Genomic DNA, 22530 nt, shown 5'->3' with positions numbered 1-22530 from the left:
TAATTAGTGATTCATTTCTGTATTTTCATGTGTGCAGCATTGACATTTTGCAAAGTTTCTGTACTATTCTTGTGTATCAAAAGTCACTGGTTCTACACCCCACGCTCAGGAATCTTGTTAGTTCTCGGTTGCATTCTTAATTAGTGGTTGTGTACTTCTTATATACGCATAGTGTGTTTGTTGCGTTCAGTGTGCCTAGAATGCAAGGTTCTGTTATTGTATTTTCTTGGTCAGTTCCTGGGCACATTTTTTCTTTGCTGACTGTATTGTTGCTCATTCCAGTTCCTTGGACTGTTAGAGCTGGTGGTGGATGGGCTTGCCCCATGAGAACCATATGTCTTTGAGATGGTAGTACCATCTCCTTCTAAGGGGAGAAGGATAACGTATCCACCCAGTAGTTGTTTCCTCCACACACCACACAGGCTGTGCAGCAGCCATCCCAACAGGACGATGTTCGTAAATGGCTTTCTTTAAAACAGAGGTATTTTTCTCGTACGGCACGGGCTGTGCGACACGGAGTTAAGTGTCATCTCCACAGTGTTTAGGGGCGCCAACCTTGCCGACAGGCTATGTGCCTGTTGCAGCAGTGAGTGCTGTTGGGAGGGTACTATTTTGCTATTTCGAGTGACGTGCCCTCACAGCACCACACGGATAGCCATCCACGTCTGACTATTTAGGCCACCACCAGACACTGCACTCTACACCTCGAGTTGGCAGTACTGGAAGTTCTGTTTGACCACATCAGCAGTTCAGTGCAGTGCTACCAGTTAGCAGCATCAGTAGTTTTGTATCAGCATTCCACACCGGGACACTTCATCTAATTCACCCTGTTTCACACCAGCAGTACCAGCCCAGTAATGTCCCAGGTCTTCAAACTGCCACCTACAACGACTGGGATTTATTGTTTAGGCACTTCAGAGACAATGTCACAGGAGAGATATTTACGTTGTGTGTTGTGTAGATATTCGTGTAAGGACATTATAATTGAGTTTCATTTTGTTAACAAAGTTATTCTTTTAAAAGTGTCTTTGACCACTCCTCAGTATGAGAATATGTCCCTCTACTTTCCTACTTCATCTCCCTCTACTTTCCTACTTCATCTTCATCTATTTCCTTACTTACTTTATCTTCACCTACTTTCTTAATACATCTTCATCTTTTTTATTAGTTCATCTTCTATGAGAAATGGTACTTCACTCCAAAATGCTTAGGATTTTTAAAATTTACACCTTATTAGTTTTCCTGCCATATATGCCTTCACCAAAGAGAGATGAATGGCTTAATGAGTCATGCTTATTGCTGGGGACAACGTGGAACATTCTACATTGTTCTCTCACCGAGATTCTAATACTTGTTAATGAGATGTCAACTACATATCTGTGACATTTGAATGAAGAGTGCTTGTGCAGTACATTTTTGTGTTTACGTTGTTACCAAACAGCGAGGTCATCGGTCCCGTTAAATTAGGTAAGGACGGGGAAGGGAGTCGACTGTGCCCTTTCGAAGGAACCGTCCCGGCATTTGACTGAAGCAGTTTAGGGAAAGTGTGGAAAACTTAAATCAGGATGTCTGGATGCGGGTTTGAATTTTTGTCCTCCTGAATGCAAGTCCAGTGTGCTAACCACTGTGCCACCTCACTTGGTTTGTTATTAGGAAATGAAAGAGAGAGAGAAGTCCAGTGCTGGTATATAGCTTACTTCTCCCAATAACATCAAGGGCATTGTTATCCGACATTGTATTCTGGGTGCTTCACTTTTCTTGCCAGGCAGTGTTATTTGCAACAGTACTTCTGTATCGTCCTCGGTAATGGAATATTTGAAAACGCTTTTGTGCATTTAGTTTGCTGCCCACATTTTCAGGTCCTATGCTATCCCTGAGTATTTGGAGATTGATAGCCTTTATATACCTGTATGACCAGAACTTTTTTTAGAGTTTATGAGACATCTGTCAATAAAATTTTCGGGTTTTGCAGCCAAACGCATTTCATTCAGCATTTTTCTATCTTTACACATAATTTTTACATCTCTCATGGAGAAATCACTGTTTCTCTAGATGTTTCTTTACAGTGGCTGCATACCATAGAGGGTCCCTCCCGTAACTATCTGGTCTACTAGGTACACATCTATACAGTATATTGTCAGCTATTCTAGTACACGTGAGTCATAGTTCATCTACTTGGTCCTGTCCAGAGCTAAGTTTCAGGAGTTCCTCTTTGATATCTAACGTGAGTGCCTCTTTATCAAGCTTACTGATGCAAGTAACTCTTCCTAGACGTTTTAGCTACATTTTGTCCTTTATTTTACTACATCTGTCTTACGTTCATTGATACCAGTTGTAATATGTACATCCTCAGAGAAGTCAGACCTGTTTGTAGCCATTAGGTCTAATATATTTCCATCATGACTGAGCTTCCGAAATATCAGTTTTAAGCAGTTTTTCAGAAAAGGCCTTTGCAAATGCTTCGCAGTATATTTTCTCACTCCCAGCATTAAAAAACTGTAATTTTCCCAGTGGATTATCGGATCATTAAAGTCTCATCCAGTGATGACAGTATGATTGTGGAACATAGTACTAGTGAACTGTAATAATCTTTATGTTTTTGGCTGAATCTTCGGATGAGTCTCGTGGTCGATAAAAATTCCAATTACAAGTTAAAGACCAACCTTCAGACAAACTCGCATGTAGCTTAAATGTATATTTCAGCAAATCTGGGTCTCTTGTCTACTGCGACACTTTCACCATGGCTATGGCTATGGCTATGGGAAGAGAGATTTTCTCTAGTGCCATGTAGACGTCCAACTAACTCCATTTTTTCTCTAGTTGTCGTTGTTGTAGTTATGTTGTCAGTCGAAAGACTGGTTGGCTACAACTCTTCCTGCTATTCTGTCCTGTACAAGCCTCATCATCTCATCTTAACTAATGAATGATGAATGGATCATTATCATCTGTTACCTCTATGAACCACTGAGCAGAAACAAAAAAATTAACCTAAATCAGTGGCACACTGTCTGGTAACAAGGAACTGCATTCCCACAACTGTATTTTCTTGTGATAAAAATTTCCTTACCACCAGGATGAAACCCCAGGTGGGATTACTCTGCCTCCCCCCCCCCCCCCCCCCCTCCGAAGAAACATGCAGTAATTAAATTTCCTATAGGCTGTTTCTAATTTATATTTACTGTAATCTTCTTAGTAAATGGTTGCTTTTATGTCCGATGGCTTTTGTTGTATAACAGTAAATCAGAAGATAAATTTCCTGACCATATTCAGCTAGACATGAGAACATAATAACTACCTTAATTTACTCATCTATGTTTATTCAGTCTATTCAAGCCATCTAATAATCTTACCTTAAGAAATTTACAACACTTCTTATAAATTGTTGTCTAGTTGTTGGAGTAGATGCCATGTGGGAATAATTTGCAGAGCCTTCATTCCAGCCACCAATAGCAATGGAGACTTTCAGGTGCGGGTACTGGTTTTTTAAACCAGTTATCTTCTTGTAATTACCTACACAAATGTATTACAATATTAATAACTATGTCAGACTTTTTTACTGTAAACTGTAAAGTGAGGAAGGATTACCATTCTCAAAGCATGAAAGATACGGAATGACAGCAAAGAGAGTATAAGGATTTTTTACTTTTTATTTTTGTAACAATCATAATAATCTATTCAGCAGATACTTGGTTTAGTTCCTATGTAAGAAATAGGATGCAGAAATCTAAACTAGGATGTTTGAGTAATGCAAAGAGGGACATGACATTATCAACATCAAGAGAAATCACAACAGGCACTTTGCAGGAAACATAACTGTTGCTGCTCTTACATTAATGAACTACCCTTTTATTTTAATTAAGAGGCAGAATCAGTTTTTTTTTCAGATGAAACAAGCATTATTGTCAAGACAAACAGAGAAGCAGCAACAGAGTAAGTAGCAAATGCTGTTTTTCTCAGAGTTATTCACTGGTCTTATGTAAATGATCTAAGCTTTAAATTAAAAAACAAGAAGAAGAAGAAAAAAAGAAAACACAGTTAATACAGTTTTGTTCTGTAAAAAATACCCACCACCTTTTAACATAGTTTAACTCACTAACAAAAAATTATAAACAAGGTAGAAAGATGAAAGTACTTGGGCATATATTTTGATGTAAACTGAAACTGGAAAAAAGTTTAATAGCCCTGCTAAAACATTAAGGGTCAGCTACTTTTGCCATAAAAATAATTGCCAAAAATGATGATCTAGAAATCAGTATTTTAACATATTTTGCATGTTATCATTCACAGATTTTCTATATTTATTTATTCATCCCCTGCATAGTATGTAGGTATACAAGATATAGGACATTTATGTGCAGAGCAATATATATATATATAGTCTGATAGGCTGCCCCTCCATAAATATTGAAACTAACTGTGAAAGTGGCAGTGTTGCTATCTGTATAGCAGAAAGTTTGTCTTCCTCCTCATTTTAGTGGCTGAATGCCATGCAATGGACCTGGGTTCGATTCCCAGCTGGGTCAGACATTTTCTCTGCTCACAGACTGTGTGTTGTGTTGTCTTTTTTATCATCTCATCCACATTGACATGCAAATCCCTGAGGTGGTGTCATCTTCTTAGATAACAGGTGGCCAGAACCCGTGCAGATGGGGCTCACAGCCTAGCCACACATGCATAATCATTATCGTAGCAGACAGTTCCACCTGTAGCAGCCATGACTAGAAGTTGCTGCCCAGCACACACACAACACCTGGGAATAGGCATTGGTCCATTACAAGAAATAAACATCAATCTCAGCAGTTTTTCACTTACCACTAATACCTCCATTCCACTGATATCAGACTACAGCTATTACTTCAATTTTATGGACCTGGATTTTGATCTGGAACTCTTATTGCATGTGTTGTTGTTTAATATGATTCTGACTTTGTTATTGGTACTGATTTGCATTCATGTTACCTGCAGTCATAAAGTCACTGTCTACTGCATTTATGGCCATTGCCTTAGCTCTGATATTGGTTTCCACATAACATGTGATTTGTTTCACTTACCTACTTAGTTTGTATCAAGCTGAAACATAGAAGTAGTGATGAAGATTCAAACCCTTCCACACTATTAGTGAATCATAGACTCAATGTTCATCAAATTGTGGCAGCAGCAACTGATGCTGCAGCAGCAAATTTGCAGATAGTTCAAGATATTATGAAAAGAGTAAAGCAACTTCTTGAAATATACAGCAGAATGGGGCAATGCTAGTAACAACATCAACACCATTGACTGGTATCTATGTCTGCATTGTCAGCACCTATGTTTCAGTGTTTGATGATTTTAACCCTTTAATGACGGAAGGCTTGGCTGACCGACTGGGCACAATGAATAGGCAGTTCTTGACTGTTACTGTCTGACTGACTGTTGTGCCAAAGCACTTGGTCATAGTAATGAATCACTGTCTGATTCACTTTCACCGATGACCTCAAAGTTGCTGTCTAATAGCAGCTTCGAGGCTTCTTTGGCTGAGTAAAACACTTTGCTCATTTTCAAAATAAAATCTTACACAAAAATAACATGTCTACAGCCAAGAGTGGAAGTAATACAAATTGTGTTTATTGACGACAAATATACCACTGCTTGCACCACACTGCTAACTGAATGCCCAAAATCCTTTCCGTGTATAACACAGCTCTGTGTATGCCCGTGACACCTAGCGGCAATACATTTCCATACAAAAATATCCAAGGAGCCCACTCAATATCTCCAAGAATGTTGCTTCCACAACAACTTAGCTTAGTGAAGCAATCAACATGCAGAGTAGGCAGCACTGCAACAGCAGTCCATTGGAGGGAACATATTTTCCCAGCTGATTTATACAGCAGTCCACAGTCTGCAGGACCCAATTACATTGGACTTCTACAGAAGCCAACCATGTTTAAAGAGGCTAGTAATATTTTGTATATTCATTTTCAGTGTGCTTTGTTACTGTAATCTAGAAGCCACTTTTCGCAGCATACAGAAATCCTCTCTAGACCATTTTATAATTGGAATTGATCGTCTGATGATTTTACTAGACGGTAAATTACAGCATCATCTGCAAACAATCTAAGGGGGCTGCTCAGATTACCTAGATCATTTATGTAAACCAGGAACAGCAGAGGGCCTATGAACGCCAGATATCACTTCTGTTCTACTCGATGATTTACTGTCTATCACTACGAACTGTAACCGCTCTGAGAGGAAATCACGAATCCAGTCACACAACTCAGACAATACCCCATATGCATGCAATTTGATTAATAGTCGCTTGTGAGGAACGGTATCAAAAGCCTTCTAGAAATCTAGGAATATGGAATCGATCTGAGATCCCTTGTTGACAGCACTCATTACTTCATGGGAATAAAGAGCTAGCTGTGTTGCACAAGAATGATTTTTTTCTGAATCCGTGTTAGTTATATATCAATAAGACATTTTCCTAAAGGTGATCCATAATGTTCGAGTACAGTATATGCCCCAAAGTCCTGCTGCAAATTGAGGTCAGTGATATGGGTCTGTAATTCAGTGGGTTACTCCTATTTCCTTTCTTGAATATTGGTGTGACCTGTGCTACCTTCCAGTCTTTAGGAACAGATCTTTCGTCAAGTGAGCGGTTGTATATGATTGCTAAGAAAGTCACTATTGTGTCTGCATACTCTGAAAGGAACATGACTGGTATAGCCTACCACCATCTGGACTGGAAGACTTGCCTTTCTTAAGTGATTTGAGTTGCTTTGCAACACCTAAGATATCTACTTTTACGCCACTCACACTAACAGCTGTTCTGGTTTCAAATTCTGGCATATTTATTTCGTCTTCTTTCGTGAAGGAATTACAGAAAACTGTATTTAGTAACACAGCTTTAGTGGCACCATCATTGGTAACATTTCCATCGCTATCGCGCAGTGACAGTATTGACTGTTTTTTGCCTCTGGTGTACTTTACATACGACCAGAATCTTTTTGGGTTTTCTACCATATTTTGAGACATGTTTCATTGTGGAAACTATTAAAAGCATTTCGCATTGACGTCCACACTAAATTTTGGGATGTAAAAGCATTCCTGTCTGATCCACAGTTTTAGAGCCATTAGTGTTGAGCCATGCAAGTCTGTACCTATACTATTAATCCCAGCTATCTTTTTTGACTGATACATGGAATTTGTCTGGTCTGCCAAAAGAGAGCAGGGTGAGCAGTTTGGGAAGGTGGGTCACCATGAGAGAGCTAGGATGAGGGCGCTACTCTGAGTTGGGCTCTTTCCATCATGCTGTCGGTGCAGTGTGAGCAAAGAAGAAAGGGCTGTGTGTATGGAATGTTAGAGTACCTGCTGCAGAAATGAAAGAGATCTATACTTTAGTGAGGAAGGATGTTAAGCTAATTTATATTGGCTGACCTTCATTGCCCCTATGGAATCTGTGGCACTGAGAGCAATCCTATTGGGAGCAAAAGCTGAATACTTGCCTGTTCTTGGAATGTTAATATTTCCTTCGTTGCTTGAAGGTTCCAACACTTCTTGTGTGGCTCAGAGTGACTGTTGACTTTGTATTTCATTGCTCCGCTATGATGAATGTTCATAATCCCTTCTCAGTGGACAAGTTTCAACATTGCAAAAGAATATAACTGTATTTGTCCTATCTAATTCTATTTCTCATTCACTTTTACTAGCTGCATCCGTGTGCTCACCAAAAGTTTCAGTTTTAGTTCTAGTTCAGACTGAGTATTTGCCTTGTATCCAGTGGTGGTTTTACCTATTGTAGTAGTGGCCAGTGTTAAATAAACTTAGTTCCACTTGTTTTGTGTGGGTCTGGTTGAGCCACCATGTAAATCACCCTTGGTCAGATAAAGTGAGAGCGTGTAAATCCATGAGTGGCTATTGGTCAGTGTTTATGAGTTATCCCATATAAGCAGATATAGCATAATCTAGTCAACAATTGGCAATATGTAACTGTATGCCTTAAGGTCATTTCTACAGATTTCAATTTCGGTATTTAATGTAGTTAAAACATTCTTAGACATCCGTTATTGGCATTTTGGTGCCACGTGATACTGAGCAGTATAGCTGTAATTACTCAGCATTATATAATGTGATTAATTACTTCTGAAATCAGTTCATTTAGCATTTAATGAAAACTTCTTAAACCAGTATTATTATTAACATTTCAGCACTGTGCCTGCTTTTGGTAATTTAACAGTTACTACTCGTTATAAGTCACTGCTAAGGGTGTTGAAGTACTGTTTAACCTGCCTTAAGGAAAATGTTAATAAAAGTTATTGTTGTCATTTTGCTGCTATGCTGTATTCCACAGTTCAATTTAATGGTGACTACTCATTAGCATTCAAGCTGATAAGTCACTACTGACATTGCTGAAGTATTATTTAACCTGCCTTAAGGAAAATATTATTAAGATTTATTTTGGTCATTTTGCTGCTATGTTGTATTCCATAGTGTAATTTAACAACAACGACTCATTAGTATTTAATCTGATAAGACATTGCCAAGGTTGTTGAAGTACAATTTAACTTGCACTTAAAAAAAATTTCTTGGAAGTTGTTATTGTAATCTTAGGACTGTGCTAAATTCCACATACAAACTGTAATAGTTCATTATTTGTGTTCCTTCGCATTTTATTAATGTCTTGAAGCTGGGGCCTTAATTTGTAAGTACAAGATTATCAATAAACCCTGATATTCCTGTTAAATAAAAGTTTATTCCTGGCACCCAACACTTCCCTGATAACCCCTCCCCCCTCCCAAATCTGCTGTGCAAGATGGTAGCACCATGGAACTCTTGAAGAACTGGGTGTAACAAACAACAAAAAGTCCAAGGGAGAGTTCCTAAAGAAACACAGGAAGCACAATGCAGGGAGAGGAGATGGAGGTCTTGGCAGAGGGAAGTGAGGCACATTCTGACTAGTAATTCCACCCAAGGATGAGTATCAGTAGGACATCACCCATCATATGCAAAGAGAATGGGAAATGTGGGACAATTACGAAATTGCCAAATGGTGATTGCATAGGAGACCAAGAGCTGGGACCATGAAATCTGAATAGAGAAGATCCCTGTTTTGGCAAGGAGACTGTCTATGGGACTAGTCCAAAAGGCACCAGTGACCAGATGCAAGCTGTATTGGTAGACTGGGCCTAATTGTTTCAGAGTTGAAGGAGAAGCCAAGCCATAACCTCGTAACCACAGTCCAGTCATGACGAAACTAAGGTCTGGTAAATACAGATAAGAGTAGCACTATCTACACCCCAAGAGGTGTGGGCAAGGAAGCAGAGAGCATTAAGCTTTCACACGCAGCTAGTCTTCAGGTGATGAATGTGGGGCAGCCTAGCCAACTTTCTATCAAAAAGGAGGCCCAAGAAACAGGAGTGTGCTATGATGTCCAGCTGCTGGGTACCTAAGTAGAGTTCAGTGTCAGGATGGACTGTGGTATGACAGCAAAAATGCAAGATCGACATTATTTTAGCAGAGGATTGGAAATCACGTGAGAGAGCCCATGCAGAGGCCTACCATATGGCACTTTGAAGCTGGTATTGAGGAGAGGCTAATGTGTGGGAGCTGTACCAAAAGCAAAAGCATCAACATGCAACCCAGGGATGACCAGTGGCCCAACAGAGGTCACTAACCCATTTTGGCAATGAGAAAGAGATTGACACTGAACACAGAGCCCTGTGGGCTGCCATTATCTTGGATCTATGGGGAGTTGAGTGAAGTGCTGACTCTAACTTGGAGCAACTGGTGATATAAAAACTGATGGATAAAAACAGGTAGTGGGGCTTTCAAGGAGGATAAGTAAGATGTGATGCCAAGCAGTGTTGTATGCCTTAAGCAGGTCAAATCAGACTGTGGTAAGGTGTTGGCATTTAGAAAAAAGGCTGTTGGGTTACTGCTTCCAACCAGTAGATGGTTGGTTGTGAATTGTCCCACCCACAAACCATTCTGATGGAAGGACAAAACATCCCAAGATTCGAGAACACAGCATAATCTGCAGGCAAGCATCCTTTCAAGCTGTTTACAGAGTATGTTGGCGAGACTGATTGTCTGGTAACTGTCAAGAGATGTTGGGGTCTTGCCCGGCTTAAGGATCGGGCCAGTTACACTATCTCACCATTGTGAGGGGAAGGCAACTTGGAGTATGATATAACTGAAGACCCTGAGGAGATGTTGCTTTTGGGGAACATTAAATTGCTGGATCATCTGATTGTGGATTGAATCAGGGCCTGGGGCTGTGTCTTGTGATAAGGCAAGAGCCTGAAGAAATTCCCAGAGAGTACAGGATTCAGTATATGATTCAGCTTGGTGGGGAGTGAGACACATGGGGATGTCATCACGTGTCACTTATGCAGTAGAGAGGTAGCTATATAGGGAAAGAATTCCAGTGCTGTTGTAAAGTGGATCACAAGGTGTTCTGTAAGAACTGATGAATTGGTATGAAGACCATCCTGTAGGACAAGACCTAGAACAGCTGTCGATTGTTAGCGGCCCTTAGACCATGGAGCTGGTCCACACCTGACATGAAGATGCATACATCCCCCAGGAGGAGAAATGGCACTCTCACAATTCGTTATTACTGTGCTTGGTTAGATAGTGGGCCTTAGCGTGAAGCTGCTTAAAAATGACAAGGTTTGTCTGCAGAGAATGTTGTTTGAATTGTCGCAGGGCTTGTTGGCAATCCTGAATAGCTATTGCAATGTCTTTGGCCCACCATGGCACTGGCTGACTGTGGTAGGTATCTGTACAAAGAGGAATTGCAGTTCCACTGGTGTGGGTGATTACATCTGAAATGCCTTGTACATCATCAGTACAATCAGACAGAGAAGTGGCAGATGTAACATCAGCACTTGCAAGCAGTAGCAAATCGCGCCGTAGAAAATCGAATTACATTCAGTTTTAAGTGCATAGTCTGCCAAAACAGTGTTCACAGCGCTATCCGTTTGTGCTCTTTTTCACATCTATGGATCCATCTACCGTGTATGAAGAACAGAAAAGTGATAAATCCCAATTGTGACTGTGGCTTTGTTCAGTGCAGTGGTAGAAAAAGTCCAATCGAGATGTATAATGCTGGTACTGAAGAAAACTCATCTCGGATGTGCTGAAAGAAGAACTCTCAATAGCTAAAAAATATATCAATTACATCGTATCGTTAATTAATTCTTTGAATTTCGATTTTAATCCTTGTGTGAAAATGTACAAAGTGAAGCCTACAACACTCTCAAATAAACCGTTAATGAAAGTCAAAGTGCTCCAATACCTGCTATAGTTATGAGAAACTCATTTGAACCCATTGCACAAGAGAAACTCCGACGAATGAAATTATTGAGAGAAGACGAAACAAAACCAAAAGTTTGTATCTCTGCAGACAGCCAAGGACGAGATTTATCCACTATTCTTATGAATATGCAATCAAAATTTTCCGTTACTGCCACAGTAAAACCTGGGGCTCCTTTCCAGCAAATACACTACTGGCCATTAAAATTGCTACACCACGAAGATGACGTGATACAGACGTGAAATTTAACCGACAGAAAGAAGATGCTGTGATATGCAAATGATTAGCTTTTCAGAGCATTCACGCAAGGTTGGCGCCAGTGGTGACACCTACAATGTGCTGACATGAGGAAAATTTCCAACCGATTTCTCATACACAAACATCAGTTGACCGGCGTTGCCTGGTGAAACGTTGTTGTGATGCCTCGTGTAAGGAAGAGAAATGCGTACCATCACGTTTCCGACTTTGATAAAGGTCGGATTGTAGCCTATCACGATTGCGGTTTATTGTATCGTGTCATTGCTGCTCACATTGGTCGAGATCCAATGACTGTTAGCAGAATATGGATCGGTGGGTTTAGGAGGGTAATACGGAACGCCGTGCTGGATCCCAACGGCCTCGTATCACTAGCAGTCGAGATGACAGGCATCTTATCTGCTTGGCTGTAACGGATTGTGCAGCCACGTCTCCATCCGTGAGTCAACAGATGGGGACGTTTGCAAGACAACAACCATCTGCACGAATAGTTTGACGTTTGCAGCAGCATGGACTATCAGCTCGGAGACCATGTCTGCGGTTACCCTTGACGCTGCATCACAGATAGGAGCGCTTGCGATGGTGTACTCGACGACGAACCTGGGCGCACGAATGGCAAAACGTCATTTTTTTCGGAATAATCCAGGTTTTGTTTACAGCATCATGATGGTCGTATCCGTGTTTGGCGACATCGCGGTGCACGCACATTGGAAGCGTGTATTCGTCATCGCCATACTGGCGTATCATCCGGCGTGATGGTATGGGGTGCCATTGGCTACACGTCTCGTTCACCTCTTGTTCGCACTGACGGCACTTTGAACAGTGGACGTTACATTTCAGATGTGTTACAACCGGTGGCTCTACCATTCATTCGATCCCTGCGAAACCCTACATTTCAGCAGCACAATGAACGACCGCATGTTGCAGGTCCTGTACAGGCCTTTCTGGACACAAAAAATGTTCGACTGCTACTCTGGCCAGCACATTCTCCAGATCTCTCAACAACTGAAAACGTCTGGTCAACGGTGGCCGAGCAACTGGCTCATCACCATACGCCAGTCACTACTCTTGATGAACTGTGGTATCGTGTTGAAGATGCATGGGCAGCTGTACCTGTACACGCCATCCAAGCTCTGTTTGACTCAATGCCCAGGCGAATCAAGGCCGTTATTACGGCCAGAGGTGGTTGTTCTGGGTACTGATTTCTCAGGATCTATGCACCCAAATTGCGTGAAAATGTAATCACATGTCAGTTCTAGTATAATATATTTGTCCAATGAATACCCGTTTATCATCTGGATTTCTTCTTGGTGTAGCAATTTTAATGGCCAGTAGTGTAATTAAAGATTTAAACGCTCAACCAAATGATGTTTGTGTTATTATTGCTGGAGCTAACGATGTTTATAAAAATGAGTCGAAAAATGCAATCACAGCATTGCGAAATGCACTGGAAAGAATCTCGCCAAGAAAAACAGTCGTCGTTAGCATCCCACACAGACATGACCTAATAAACAGTTCATGTGTAAATAATGAAATCAAATTCACAAACAGAACGTTTCAAAAGGTACGCAAAGCATTCAAGGACGTGAAGTTTTTGGACAGTAATTCCAAAGAGAGAACCACTTTACTCGACATGGAAAGCAGAGGAACCGGCTAGGAAAACGTGTACTCGCTAAAGCACTAATAGCAGAAACATTCAAACTATTTGAAAACACCACTCCTCCAACCACACTAAAAGCACACGTGCCCATTGAAACTGTACCATTGGAAGAAATACAGACAGTGTCGTCAAAATACTCGTTCAAAATTAATGAAACAGCTGAAGGGAAGACTTCATATGCAGCAGCACCTGTATGCGAATCGACAAAAACAGGTCTTCTACACAAAAGCTAGACAGCACCAGCAGTTACAGCTCAAGTGGGAGATGTTAGTCCACTACCAACTTTTGAAGCAGCAGCAGCATTTAAGAAGGAAGAACAGTCATCAATAGCAGAAACAGCAACACCAACCCCCACAGGATCAATTGTACAAGCTGACGGTGTAGAAACCTCACCAACAGGAGATCCACCCTCTATGGCAAAAAGGAGCACAGTAGTGACTGCAGCTGCTCCACATAGGATGCTCCTGAGATCAAGAAAGTCCTCAGCTGGAAATGGGGAATTTTTATGGTACTGGGGCAGAAGGGGGAAGGTTCCAATCAGAATGTAACTAATGCAGTTAATAGCAACAAATGTGAGTGTTACCAGCACAACAGCTCCCCCTTCCCTGCAGAAAACTCTTCCTGTAATACTAGTATGTCAAAAGAAATAAAACTCAGTCCCAACAGTGGCAGCACCACAACCAATCATGTAATTAAGAATAAGCTCAAAATTTTTCACCAAAATATTCAAAGCCTGCTCTGTAAGCTAGACCAATTTATTGCAAATATTGATGAACCAACAGGCGCAAATTGTGCTCATATTCTCTGTCTGACAGAACACCACGTCACTCTTGGCATCGAAATGCTCAATATTCCAAACTATGTATTAGCTACCTCATTTTGTAGAAAGTATATGTGCAAAGGTGGGGCAGCTATTTATGTGAAAACAGCCTGTCCTTTAATACAATAGTTGTAGATAAATATTGTGTAGAGAAACACTTTGAGGCATGTGTCACAGAAATAGTAGAAGCTAACAAGAAACTGGCAATCGTAGCAGTATACAGGGCTCCGTCTGGTAAATTTAAAGTATACGTGAAACAGTTAGATTCTGTGCTATTGTATTTCACAAGGAAAAATAGGAACATTATAGTGACTGGAGATTTTAATATAGATTTCCTAGAAATCTCATCTTTTAAGACAGAGTTTGCAATTTTAATGCATACCTACAATCTTGTCTCCACTGTCAGTTTTCTCACAAGAACTACTGCCACTTCCAGCACTCTAATAGACAATATCGTTGTCGATATGAGTAGAACTCGTCACATCAAAATTGGAAAAGTCATAAATGGTCTCTCTGATCGTGATGGGCAAATACTCACAATTGACAACTTTAATACAAATCAGAGCAAAGCTGGTGCACAGTAGAAAACCATTAGAAACATGAATGAGGAAAATATCCAAAGCTTCAAATTATGCACTCGGGATACTGACTGGAGGTATGTTTATCTTGCAGATGATGTTAATACAAAATATAATTTATTTACTGATGAATTATCGGGTATATTTGAAAGTGTCTTTCCAAAAGAGGTCTGCAGACTACAGAACAGGCAATCAAGCAAACAACCATGGCTTACCAAGGGCATAAAAATATCATGTCAGAGAAAAAGAGAACTGTATGTAATATCCAGACAATCCAATAATCCCATCCAGATGAACTGTTATAGGAGACACTGTATAATTTTAACTAAAGTCATTAAAAAATCTAAAAGTATGTGCATAGACTCTGAAATTAATTGTTTAAATAATAAAATCAAAACGATTTGGAATGTAATAGAGAGGGAAACAGGTACTGCACCATCTGACAATGTAAAAACTGCTGTCCTAAAAATTAACGATTTGGAAATAACTCATAGTAAACAGATAGCAGACACATTTAACAACCATTTTTTAACTGTCACTTCTCAAATAGGTTGCAGTGGTGACCTAAGGGAAGCTGCAGATATTCTGAAACTTAACCTCCCACAAAGTTTTAATTATATAAATGTACCACCCATAACTGTTAATGAAATAAAAAAAAAAATTCACTCATTGAAAAGTAAAGGATCTTCAGGTACAGATAACATCTCTAGTAAACTGTTGAAATCCTGCAATAATGATGTAAGTGTAGTACTTGCTCATATTTGCAACATGTCACTTTATGAGGGAGTTGTTCCAAAGAGGATGAAATATGCCATTGTCAGACCTCTTTTCAAGTCTGGTGATGCTACAGATGTCAAAAATTATCATCCTGTCTCTCTCTTAACAACGTTTTCAAAGGTTCTTGAAAAGGCAGTGTGTAACAGTATTGTGGCACACTTAATAAACTTAATATTACTAACCATAGACAGTTTGGTTTTCAAAAAGAGGTTTCCACAGAGCGCGCCATATACTCACTCACAAATGATGTCTTGGAGTCTATTAATAGTAAGAAGTCACCAATTAGTGTCTTCTGTGATCTTTCCAAGGCCTTTGATTGTGTAAACCACAAGATATCATGGAGAAGTCCCATCATTACGGAATCAAAGAGGCTATAGGTAACTGGCTAAAATCATATCTTGAAGACAGGAAACAAAAGGTGGTTCTAAATGGCTGCAACAAAGGATTTTCTAATCTAGTGGATTCTGAATGGGAGAAAATACAGCATGGAGTTCCCCAGCAATCTGTCCTTGGACCCTTGCTGTTTTTAATATATGTTAATGATTTACCTCTGTCCATTAGTAAAAATTGTGAATTCACAATGTTTGCTGATGAGACAAGCATTGTAGTAGATGGTAAGTCTACTGCTGATCTGGAGACTGATGTTAATGATATACTCAGAGAAGTTACAGCTCTTTCAGCTAATATTAAAAAAACTAATTTTATACAGTTACACAAAAAAAATAAAACTCCAGAAAATATAGTAATTGCTCATGAGAACCAGGAACTAGAACAGGTGCACTCCACTAAATTCCTGGGGGTTCACATTGACAGTAGGCTCAACTGGGAACAGCATGTGTCCCTTACTCTATAAAGGCTTTCATCAGCATCTTTTGCTTTAAGAATCATTACTCGTTTTGGGAACATCAACATTTTAAAATCAGCTTACTTTGGATACTTTCACTCATTAATGAGTTAGGGAATAATCTTCTGGGGTACCGTATTTACTCGAATCTAAGCCGCACTCGAATCTAAGCCGCACCTGAAAAATGAGACTCGAAATCAAGGAAAAAAAAAATTTCCCGAATCTAAGCCGCACCTGAAATTTGAGACTCGAAATTCAAGAGGAGAGAAAAGTTTTAGGCCGCACCTCCAAATCGAAATAAAGTTGGTCCATTTTAATACGGGACACAATTTAGGTCGAATGAATGACGATACAACTACAGTAGTTTGGTTCGAGTTGTAAGCTTAGCAGTTAAGCTTTACAAGGTAGCCATTGCTATGCATCAGGCGCTCCGTCCGTATTGATACGGGTACCCTTCCTTTTTCACGTGCTTCGTCTGGTTTGAATTGATTGCTTATTTTTCTTTTATCTGATAAGTGCCATTTTCTTTGTTATAGGTGTTAACGTCACTCTAAGCTGAAAATGCATTACTGTACTGTGTCATGCATTGTTTGTCGCATTCTGATAGTGCGTGTTCATGGCCTGTCACCGCTCGCGGCATGGATTGCTTTTCTGCGCACTACCGCGGCTTAAAAGAGAGAGAGGAATTGTCTCATTAGCGAAAAAATGGCAAGAGACTGCTATTTGTTGTTACTTACACTGCTGCTTTCTTTGATAATGATAAACAAGAACCAAATAATAGACTGCGTATGATAGAAGATGTTCTGAACGAGAGTTTAGCGAAAATGTTTCCCCGTTTGAAAATCTTTGCAGACACCGCTTTAGTACATTACATTACATTCTGCACAGAAATTAGTCATCTTAGATTTAAAAATCTAGACAATTGCCGTGCTTCATTTCTGACTGTATCACTATTAGCCATAAGAATAATACTAATATAAACATGACATGATATGTATATTCTTCCGCGTTTGCTGTTGTCTCACTCTAGTTTCGTAGTTTATTAGGCAGATAGGATTTAAATGAGATAGCAGCAAACACGAAAGAATACATCGCAAAATGTAAAAAAAGTGCGGCTTAGATTCGAGTAATACCAGCCTCAAAAAAAATCTTAACTGCTGAGAAGAGAGCAGTGAGAATCATGTGTGGGGTTCCTCCACGAACCTCATGTAGAAAACTTTTCACACAGTTAGGTATACTGACTACAACATGTCAGTACATATACCCTCTGATGAATGTTGTTAATAAAGACTATGCTCAGTATGAAACAAATTGTTCATACCATAACTACAATACTGGAGGTAAAAATGATCTACATTTTGAACTAAAAAATTTATCACTTGTACAGAAGGGAGTAAAGTATGCTGCTATAAAGACTTTTAATGTGTTGCCTAATTATATTAAATGTACAAGAGAAAATGAAATGCTGTTCAAAGGTACATTAAAAAAATACCTGCTTGACCATCCACTGTACTACTTAGATGAATTCTTTTCGAGATATAATGCACTCCATTAATAATAGATGTATTTAGTCTCTTAGTTATTAGATGGAGGATACGATATTATGTTAATGTTATAGTGTTAATGTTGTAGTTATAATGTTATAGTGTGAATAGCTATACTAGTTAAATGACAGCTTGTAAATGAGAAAAAGTGAAACTTCTTAATATCTATATAATTGTATTATATTACTATTCTGTAGCATTAATTGTATTTGTACAATTGTATTGACACGTTCCACATCCAGGCAAATCACTTGCATGTACGGATCAATGGAATATGCATACCAAATAAAAATAAATAAATAGAGCCATACAAAGGCTTGTTGGCTCTGTGAAGTGGCCAATGTGGTAGCTGGTTGTCTGGCAGTGGCAAAGAAATAACAGGATCACAGGAAAGTGGTCACTGTTACTGTGACCAATAATGTAATGACCAATGTAGCAAAGCCACAAGATTAGGTGAAGAGGTCATTAGACTGATAACTGAAAAGGTGGCATGGACAGCAGTGAAGTGGGTAGGTGAACCATCATTGAGGAGATGCAGATCACGACCTGTGAGAAGCTGTTCATTTAGAAGGCCCCTACCAGACAAAGTGGTGCTCACAGAGACTGGAGTGAGTTGTAGCCCCCAAGTAAAAGGAAAAGGGGGGGGGGGCATGGGTATTAGTTAATGAATTGATGTGTTCAATTCAACATAAGCAAGTACCCTGCCTGTAGGTAGGTAAATGTAGCAAATGGTAATTGCTGAGGTCATTGGACCTGTAATGCTGTTGCATCCAAAGAAGTATGAAGGGGAACCCGTTCACTGATAACATCTGTACAAACAAGAATAAAGACCCCTCCAGATGCCATCTCAGGACCACCACTGCTCCAACAGAATGCACAATAACCATGGACTGTTAGAAAATGGTCATCAGTTAAGTGCATTTCTTGGAGAGCAATGCAAACTGCATAAAAAGAGGAAATAAGGTGTGTTTCCAGCAGATGGCAGTAGTATGCTTTACAGTTCCGCTGAGCAACCACATCACTGCTGGCCAGGTTAGGCACGAAGGAGCCAGGAGGACTGGTCATGCTGCAGGATTACTGCCTGTCACCAGTGGGAATGGAACCTCATCCACAAACATCACCTCGGAATCCGACGGTGAGTGTGTGTGTGTGTGTGGGGGGGGGGGGGGCGGGGGGGGGGAGACCTATCTGACACCTCTTGGGGCACCAGGGGAGCCTTGCCCAAATTCTTCTTGTCCTTCATACCCTTTGGTGGGAAAGATTCATTCAAGGGGCTATCTGCATTGAGTGTGAGGACAGATGAAGAGTCGAAAACCCTGGGACCCACAGGTCATGACTCCTTCACCAACTGTTTGGCATCAGGCCTCCAGTCTGGGGGTTGCCAGGGAGAGGGATCTCAAGAGGGAGTTTTGTGACCAACAGACACGGAGGAAGGGGAACACATTTCCAGCTGGAGGTGGGAACTGGTCCCCAAAGAAGGTACTGTGGAGAAGAGGATGGTGGGAGATCTGCTTTTGGGAAAGTTAGAGGTGTGTGGGGGGGGGGGGGGAGGTTGATAGTCATGATGTTAACATAATTGATCATCATATCCACAGGATGTAGGCATACATATTTTTTCTGTGCCTTAGTATACATTAGGCAGTCAGTAGATTTACCATCTTAGATCTGTTCTTTCACAAGAACTGGGCAAACTGGCGAAAGTGGATGTTGATGTTCTGCAGAGTTGATATGCAAAGGCATATGTCCACATGGACTATGTTTGTGGAGTGATCATCCACAGTTGCCACATTTTGGGTTCACTGTTCAGCAGGATGACATATGCCCAAAGCGTAAACATCTGAAGCATTTCATATGAAATGGGGCATACAGTTTCACATCACATCTGTATACCAACACCTTAATTTTCTCTGGGAGTACATTTCCTTCAAATGCTAAGATAAAGACACCTGCATCCATACAATTATCCTTGGACTCTTTTTGTACACATCTGATAAAATGTATGCCTCACCACTGGAGAACAGTCCAGCGCTCTTCGTCTGTTTTGAGTGCAAGGTCTGTGTGGAAGATGATTCCTTGGACCATGTTCAAAGATTTGTGGGCAGTGGTCACAAGTGTGTCACCTAGACAATCACATGCCCAAAGAGCTGTAGATTGAGCAGCAGAGAAACTTTAATTAATAATGAGCCATTTTGAATTCTTCCCACTGACTCAACTTCCCCAAATTTGTCTTCAGCGGTTCCATTGCAGTAAAAGTATCCCCGTCATTCTAAGTACATACCAAGTACTGAGTGAACTGTTTTGCACCCAGATGTCTGGCATGCCTTCTTCCTATGATGTAGCCAGGAATGAAACATCATTGGGACTTATCTCTCTGCATTATAATAATCCTTCCCATTTGGAGAGACTGTCGGGATGTCGTAGCCACGAACAAAAGAAAGTTTACTTTGCATCCACTGTGGTACCATCAATTGCAAACGGGGTTACTCCCAACAGGCACCATCAATCTGCAGCGATGGTTACCTGGCCGTTAAACCATTGCCTGGAGTCCCATGCTCCAGCAATGATGGGCACATACTACTTGGTTTGCATGGGGAGTTTCCAGCTCAAGTACCAACAGTGTGATCTCAGTATGGTCAGGGGGTGACCAACATGCTTGAGCCCCTCCCCCCATAATAAGAATATCTACATTTAGGTTCTGCATTTTGGACATGTATCTTTGGAACAAAGGAAGGGTGCAAAGAAAGGCACAAAAGGTGAAGTATATGCCACACCAGGTGACCTCCCCTACACGATCCGCAATTCCGTAAAACGACTAATCTAGTTTAGAATGAAAGTTGTAGAAAGCTGGAAGGGACGAAAATGAGTGTCCAAAATCAAGAACCAGAACCAAGCACAATCAGCACCAAGAAGACTCCGATCGAAAGTCAGAGCAGAAAAAAGAATAGTAGAAGGATAGATTTGCAGCACAGACAGGGAAGTAGCGCTGCATCGGCCGGGTCCCCATGGTGACCGAGCACATACTCATAAATGAGATGGTGGCCCCCTTAGGGGGTTTCCACTCGATGAAAGTATTAGGGATACAACGGACAAATTTCCCACGACAGCTCAGGAGACAGCTAGACTCACGGATCAGGACACAATATTCTGCAAAGTTGTATTGCTGGGGTAGAAAAACCTGAGTGTAGGTGATAATCCTATGTTCCAGCCTCACATCTTTACATTACTACATGGAAGAGTTTTGAGGTTGGAGGTCATCATGAATTATGGCCAGGCATTGATGCCAACATTGAATGCGGAACATCAGTTATAATCCAGGGACTAGTGACAATCTTTGCCATATAGGGAGCACCATATGTCATCATGTCTGACAATGTTTCACAGGTCGCAACAGTTAAGTCCTGCTCCTTTTGCCAGTGGAGTGGAATGACACATCTGGGCACAGCTCTCCATCCTGTGTCAAACTTGGAAACAAAGGGATTGGCCAGAATGCCCAAGGCTTAAATGAACAAGATGACATTGATGAGTGGGGCATCCATAGAAGCCCTTACTGACAAACTTGTTCACTATGTATCACTCCAAGCCATATGTGGCATTAGTCCAGCAGAGATGTTGTGCAGGTATGACTCTGAGCCCAGTCCACACAGATATACCTGTACAACAGTATGGGCTCTTCAATCTGGGGTTGCACATAAAGTCATAGACTGTTTTGGACTCAAGGGGTCAGCACTAGTCATAGGGGGACATAAACTGTTTGAAGTAGAGGCCAGACAAAAGCACCTCAATGTGACATCAAAATCAGATCTGGCGCACTACATTGAGACCACAATGGGCAGTAGACTATGGGGAGTACATCGAGGTTAACCCGCTGCCCCCACGAGAGGAACAAGTTCCCAACTCTCCACCCCTGAAGCTTTGTAGCAGAGTCTCCCACTTGCCGTGGCCGTGACTTCAGAGATTGTGGCAAATACGTCACATAATAATGTCCATTGGTGCGGTGCATCACAGGAAATAAAGACCAGGCTCAGCAGTTCGCATCTTGCCACTGAAGCCTCTGTTATGCTGATATCCAAATACAACTGTTACCTCAGTTTTCTCATCTCGGATTTTAATTTTGAGCTGTGATTGCGCGTGTTGTTATTAAAGATGATTCTGGCTTTGTTATTGGTACCCATTTGAGGTGATGTTAATTGCAGTCATAACATTCACTCTTAACGCATTTTTGGCTATCAATTTACACACACTACAAGGTTCACAGCAGTGACCTGCGTAGCTACAACACAAAACATAAATGAACACTATATACGTAATATTTCGAGTTAAAATTTTTCATATGGTTTAAATTATACAGTATGCCCTACTCTTTGAGTTCTGAATATGGAAATGGTTTTAAGGCACCTCCATAGTAAAATGAAAATGTGTTCATAACAATAAGTAATAACTATAAGTATGTTACAGGAAATTAACAATTTACAGCAATTATTTAATTAATTCAAACTTATAAAACATGAAATTTTTGATTAGATATTCTGAAATCAGTAGGAAACCAAAAAAAAAAAAAAGGATGCAAAACCTGTGATAACAGGAAGATAATAAAATAAGAGGTATAAGCATAATAGGAGAAATAAAAAATTAAACAGCAGATACTGAAGGGGACTTGGAACGCCCTATCGCGACAATGTTAAATTTAGTGACTTGACTTCCCTGTATTTCAGGAACCACTGTAGCCATTGACATGAAACTCTTACAGGACATT

At 40.5% G+C, this 22530-nt stretch overlaps 1 protein-coding gene across 1 annotated transcript in view; it reads right to left on the bottom strand.

The window, feature by feature from the left end:
• LOC126185120 (probable chitinase 2) overlaps positions 1 to 22530 on the bottom strand; it is a 277984-nt gene that overhangs the window by 129722 nt on the left and 125732 nt on the right. Inside the window, exon 3 of the mRNA XM_049927938.1 lies at positions 3351 to 3510. Coding sequence (XP_049783895.1) covers positions 3351 to 3510 — 160 coding nt within the window. The remainder of the gene's footprint in view (positions 1 to 3350; positions 3511 to 22530) is intronic.

Source organism: Schistocerca cancellata, chromosome 4 (assembly GCF_023864275.1).
Source record: "Schistocerca cancellata isolate TAMUIC-IGC-003103 chromosome 4, iqSchCanc2.1, whole genome shotgun sequence".
NCBI lineage: Eukaryota > Metazoa > Arthropoda > Insecta > Orthoptera > Acrididae > Schistocerca > Schistocerca cancellata.
Note: the sequence above shows the minus strand (reverse complement) of the source record. Positions and strands in the feature narration are given on the sequence as shown.